General features: G+C 44.2%; 1 protein-coding gene and 1 long non-coding RNA gene across 3 annotated transcripts; both read left to right on the top strand.

Moving 5' to 3' along the window:
- Nucleotides 1-462: 462 nt before the first annotated feature.
- LOC119349241 (histone H3.2) lies at nt 463-1,191 on the top strand. Its single transcript, XM_037617272.1, has one exon. The coding sequence runs from the start codon at nt 545-547 to the stop codon at nt 953-955; it is 411 nt and encodes a 136-aa protein (XP_037473169.1). The 5' UTR covers nt 463-544; the 3' UTR covers nt 956-1,191.
- A 297-nt stretch (nt 1,192-1,488) lies between these two features.
- LOC119310575 lies at nt 1,489-3,344 on the top strand. Of its 2 annotated transcripts, XR_005150726.1 has the most exons (5): nt 1,489-1,629; nt 1,789-1,836; nt 2,469-2,550; nt 2,679-2,741; nt 3,025-3,344. It is a non-coding gene; the product is annotated as an uncharacterized LOC119310575 (long non-coding RNA). The 2 variants fall into 2 exon arrangements; XR_005150725.1 differs by lacking the exons at nt 1,489-1,629; nt 1,789-1,836 and having other exon boundaries at nt 1,859-2,550.
- Nucleotides 3,345-5,847: the final 2,503 nt, after the last annotated feature.

The following is a 5,847-nucleotide window of genomic DNA, read 5'->3' on the forward strand; positions in this document are numbered from 1 at the left end:
TTTTCAAGTTTAGGCACCCAACTGACCGTGCTGGACAAGTTAGGTCACCTGTAGTGTATTTAACTCATAACCAATCATCGTGTAGTTCCGTGTGCCGAGCCAATGCGGGCAACCAAACTAAGTGCATATATTGGTTTTTACCTGTTTTTATTCAGCCAGGCTAAATGCAATAGAGATTTCAACCAAACGCACCCATTTCGTTTCACATCGGGGCCTGGATGCAAATTGTTGACACGGCAGGAAGACAACACGCCTCCACGATCCGAGTGACACCCCTTGGACCAATCAGATAACGTGAACCACCTCCCACGGATCGCCCCCCGCGAAGCTCGATCCCAACCGTCCACGCACCACACATCCAACGATCCACGCCCACCTTCCCACACGAAAAGGCAAAGCTCACGCGCCCTCCCCTCCAAAATCCCCCGCCCGCTCGGCGCTCATCTCCTACTTAACGCCTCCCACTCCCATTCTTCTTCCTCACTCCAATCCAATCTCCCAAACCTTCTCCTCCTTCTGAACCTCCCGGCGCATCTCCGACTCCATGGCCCGCACCAAGCAGACGGCGAGGAAGTCCACCGGCGGCAAGGCGCCGAGGAAGCAGCTGGCCACCAAGGCCGCCCGCAAGTCCGCCCCGGCCACCGGCGGCGTCAAGAAGCCCCACCGCTTCCGCCCCGGCACCGTCGCGCTCCGCGAGATCCGCAAGTACCAGAAGAGCACCGAGCTGCTCATCCGCAAGCTCCCCTTCCAGCGCCTCGTCCGGGAGATCGCCCAGGACTTCAAGACCGACCTCCGCTTCCAGAGCTCCGCCGTCTCCGCCCTGCAGGAGGCCGCCGAGGCCTACCTGGTGGGGCTCTTCGAGGACACCAACCTCTGCGCCATCCACGCCAAGCGCGTCACCATCATGCCCAAGGACATCCAGCTCGCACGCCGCATCCGTGGCGAGAGGGCCTAAGCTCTACGCGTCGTCGTCTTAGCCAGATGTGTTCGTCGGTGGAAATGTGCGTGCTAGTGTTTGTTCTTGCCATGGTGGATGTAGTGTGCCTGATCTGATGTCACCATCTTGCTGTCATCAGTAATTTAGATGAAAATGTTGGCTATCTGTTATTGGATCTGTTCCTTTTGATGCCTGTTTTTGCTTGTATGTGAGCCTGCCAGCGAATGTGATTCACCCTATCGTGCATTCTATTATCCCAACTTGTGAAATTTTCTGCCGGTTTAATCTACTGTGTCTTAAATCGCTTCAACTTTTTAGCTTAAACTATGTCTTTGACTATTAGATTTCGTCATCAGTAGTAATTTTGCTGACTGCCTCTGAACCTGAATGAACAGCCTTGGCTCGTTCAGTTCTGTGTGTCCATCTGTTTTATCCTGTTATTACTTTTGGCTCCTGACTGTTGTAAATAACCCTCACCTGTACCATGATGCTAACAGCGGGTAAATCAGGATATAGACGAGAGATGTTTCTATTTTGTACTGCTCATAGAGTACATACTGTTTTTGAGTACAACTGTATCATATTTGTTGTCGCATGCCATGGTCCATCTGATGGATTTCTTGCACCTGCAAATGACAGCGTGGTTGAAGTAGAAGGTGCAACTAGAGATGATGCAGGTGAAACTGCTGCAGGTCAGGAAGGTGAACATATGTTGGGTGATATTTTTAGTAATTTAATGCTGGAAAGATATCCTGTAGCGGAAGAGAATTTTTTTGTTTGAAAATTAGCGAAAGAGGATTATAGTTTGTCTATAAATGTCTTTGATCTTGTCCATAATGCTTCCCCTGCAGAGCAATGTCTTGTTGAATGCAATGAAGAACTATGAAATCCTAGCCAAGGTGAGAGACTGCATGTTTTTGCAATTGAAATTCCTTCTTTGAACTGCAGAACGTAGTTTTGTTCTTACCTGTCTTAAGATCCATTTGCAGATGATTCTGTTGGCATCTGGTTTATGGTTTACACGTATCCACAGATCCGAGAAGGATGAGGAAGCTCTTGATATCAAATACTCCCTCTGTCCCATAATGTAAGACGTTTTTTGGCACTACACTAGTGGCAAAAAATGTCTTACATTATGGGACGGAGAGAGTAGTACATAATTAATGATATCAAATGGTCACTGCAAAATTGAGCTAATGGGTTTTAAAATGTTTGATTTTTATTTTTAGCTTAAATGTTGCCCTGGCTGCTTCAAACCTCGTATTCAGTAATCTGGTTTGCTGCCTCTGAACCTGAACGAACAGCATGCTAATATTCTCGTCTTAACGGTACCAGTATTTTTTATGTTTGGCGCACAGATTCATGTTGAAGTCATCCCTCTCTTTTCTAGTTAATGATACAACAATTGTCTTAACCCTATTGCAATTTATGCTCTTCATGCATTACATACTGTTTTTAATAAGTACAACTGAATCATATTTGATGTCGCATGCCATGGTCCATCTGATGGATTTCTGGCTGCAAATGACAGCGTCATGATGTTGTCAATGGTGTGGTTGAGGTAGAAGGTGTAACTAAAGATGATGCAGGTGAAACTGCCGCAGATCAGAAAGGTGAATATATGCTGGCCTGTGCTAAGATCTTTTGAATAATTTGATGATGAAAAGAGATCTTGTAGCAACAAAGTATTATGGTCGCTAATGCTAACTGTCTTCAACCTTGTTCATAATGCTTCCTGCAGAGGAAAAAAGGCGTGGCAGATTTCAGGTTGAGTGTCATGAAGAAACATGAAATCCTAGCTGAGGTGAGACAGTGCACTTTTTTTTTGGCAATAGAAGTTCCTTCTCTGAACTGTCAGGCGTTTTTGCTCTAACATGTCCTTAGATCCATCTGCACACAATTCTATAGTTTGGTGTCTAGTTTATAGTTTACATGTACTCAGATCTAAGAGAAGGATGATGAAGCTCTTAAGTATCTCAAGGATATCATCATTATTGAGGAAAATGTTTTAAGTTTGATCCTCACTTCATAATGTAGTGAAAATGAATGCAGAAAAGTCTTGACATGTTTATAATGCTTCCCTGCAGAGGAAAAATTGTGCCAGATTTCTGGTTTAATGAAATGGACGACCATGAAATCCTAGTTGAGGAGGTGGGACACTGCATATTTTTGCAATAGAAGTTCCTTGTCTGAACTGTCGAATGTATTTTTACTCCACCTTCCACCTGTCTTCAGATCCATTTGCACACATTTTTACTGTTTGGCATCTAGTTTATGGTTTACATGTACCCAGATCCATGAGAGGGTTCCTGGAAATCCAGGAGAGGGTTGAGGAAGCTCTCAAGTACCTCAAGGACATCAAACGGTACAGAATTAGTGAGCCAAAGGGTTTCAAGCTTGATACTTCCATATTAATCTAGTCTTGAAGAATGAAGTGCTTACAAAAACGTATCGCACGATCGATGAAGACGAACCAATCCTAGATAAGGCCACTGGGTTAATGATTTCTTGAACTCACATGTTCTATTTGTTACTATAGATTGGTCCACTAATGTTTATGTTTTGTTAATTTCCTGGTACTGAAATTGAATGGTATCCTGGGAAGATATGGACACAAAAGGTGCTAAAAAAGAAGTCAAAGAACACTAAACCTATCACGAAAACAGAAAATTGCGAGAGCTTCTTTACTTTCTTCAGCCCACCTCAAGTTCCTGACGAGGATACAGTAAGTTAGACCCCCTTTTTGTATGCTCTTATGTTTGGACAGTTGCCAAATTCGATCTCTATCTCTCCCTCTCCCCCTCTCTCTCATTTTACTACGCTGAACAATTGCAAAACCAAATGGAGCAACATTACGTTGTAGGGTATGCATATTATATTCTACACAGAACTCACTAGCGCAGTTTTGCCGTCGTGGCTATGTGGAATGGCGTGATCTGATGTTATTGCCATCTTGCTGTCAGCAGCAAATGAACAGGTTGATGTCTGTGCTCATACATGTGCTTTCCAGCCCCTGTTTTTTCGTTGAGCCTGTCCCCAAATGTGATTTCGCCAAATGGTGGGCTATATTACCCAAACTTGTGAGCTTTACGGCAAAATTGAGCTACTGTGTACCGCCTCCGTTTTTAAATATAACCTCTTAAAGATTTCAACACGGACAACATACGGATGTATATAGACATATTTTAGAGTGTAGATAATCTTTAAAAGGGCTTATATTTAGGAACGGAGGGAGTACTAAATTGCTTTGAGTTTTTTTAGCTTAAATGTTGGCTTGGCTGCTTTAAATTTCGTATTCAGTAATCTGGTTTGCTGCCTCTGAACCTGAACGAACAACATGCTTATCCTCCGTCTTCACAGTACCAGCATGTTTGATGTTCAGTGCACAGTTCTTGTTGAAATAATCCATCTTTGGCCGAACGATACAGCAATCCTGCATGTGTCTGAACCTTGCCTGTGCTGTGCCCAGGGAAGGCTGGCATCCACATCTGCCTGAAGATATTGGGCGCATCACCCACAATTTCTAACTACCCGTCTGAAATTGTGAAAGACAAGGGAACAGAATCGATCATTGATCTTAGTCACAACTACTTTTTAAATTCATTTATTAATTTTAATCAAAAAGTACTGGTAGAGAGAGTCGTTGAGTCCATTTTATTTTTTTGGGGAAAAAAGATGGCCGCTCGAACCAAACTATTGACCTCAGTTGCCTAAAAATAGTCAACAACTCTTTCTACCAGCATCTTTTGATTTTTTTGAGGGTTACCCACATTTTTTTGATGAGTGAAGAGAGCAGAGAGTCAACGAGTTGATTTTTTTTAGATTTTTTTTCAAAACTATGACGTATTTTATAGCAAATTCGGAAACTATAGCATGCAGTGAAGAAAAATCAAAACTAGCACCCCGTCGGCCACGCGTTGGCCGAAAAGGGTGTTTCTTGGCCGAAAAGGACTTTTCGGCCGTGCCTAGGCCGAAGAGGTGCGTACTTGGGCCGAAAAGACCTTTTTGGTCAGCAGTAGGCCGAAAAGTCCTTTTTGATTAGGAGCAGGCCGAAAAGTCCCTTGGGCCCATCTTTTCACGTTAACGGTTGGCCGAAATTGCATGGCTGCACTCTTCGGCTTACGTTAGGCCGAAAAGTTTTTTTTTTAAATTTTTTGGCATATAAATACTGTGCAACCATTGCCCATCTTAGACATTGAAAAAAATTATATTTTCATGCAACACTTTCCTCTCAATATTTTCCCGCCAACTCTTTCCCTCCATATGTTCCCGTGACCCGTTTCGCACCAACCCCTTCCCGCCTTATCTTCCCGCCACCCGTTTCCCGCCAACCCCTTCCCGCCATATCTTCCCGCCACCCGTTTCCCGCCATATGTTCTCGACAACCCGTTCCCGCCATACCGCAGTCGTTCTTTCTCGCCATTTTCTCCTCTCTACCTATAAAACCCCTTCACACATAGGTGGATAAGCAATCCAGTGTAGTGTAGTCGAGATGTCTCATTATCCTTTCGATCGTAGTTTTCACCCTGAGATGAGCAGATGTCTTCTGAAGCTAGCCATCAATTTCAGGATGGACAATAGGATAGTTCCATGGGACGAACTCATCGGTAGTGACACCATAATAAATGAGTTGGCTCACAAATTATGTAGGTCTGGGTGGCCTGAAAGGACCTATGAGGAGGTACATAAAGAACTTCTTAGGTTGCATGAAAGGTGGAAGAAGGTAGTGGAGCCGAAGAGTGAAACTTTCAGAAGGACTGCAGCAAAGCATCCATTTTTATGGACTGAAGATAGCGAGGACTATGATGATATGCCACCGCTTCCGGGTTCTGCATCCTCGAAGGGTAAGAGTTCTGCATCATCCAAGGGCAAGAGTTCTGCATCCTCGAAGGGCAAGAGTTCTGCACCAT

Source organism: Triticum dicoccoides, chromosome 1B (genome assembly GCF_002162155.2).
Source record: "Triticum dicoccoides isolate Atlit2015 ecotype Zavitan chromosome 1B, WEW_v2.0, whole genome shotgun sequence".
In the NCBI taxonomy this organism is placed as follows: domain Eukaryota; kingdom Viridiplantae; phylum Streptophyta; class Magnoliopsida; order Poales; family Poaceae; genus Triticum; species Triticum dicoccoides.

What these genes read in the sequence shown, in the direction of transcription:
- LOC119349241 (XM_037617272.1), top strand. Translation starts at nt 545, where the DNA reads ATGGCCCGCACCAAGCAGACGGCGAGGAAGTCCACCGGCGGCAAGGCG.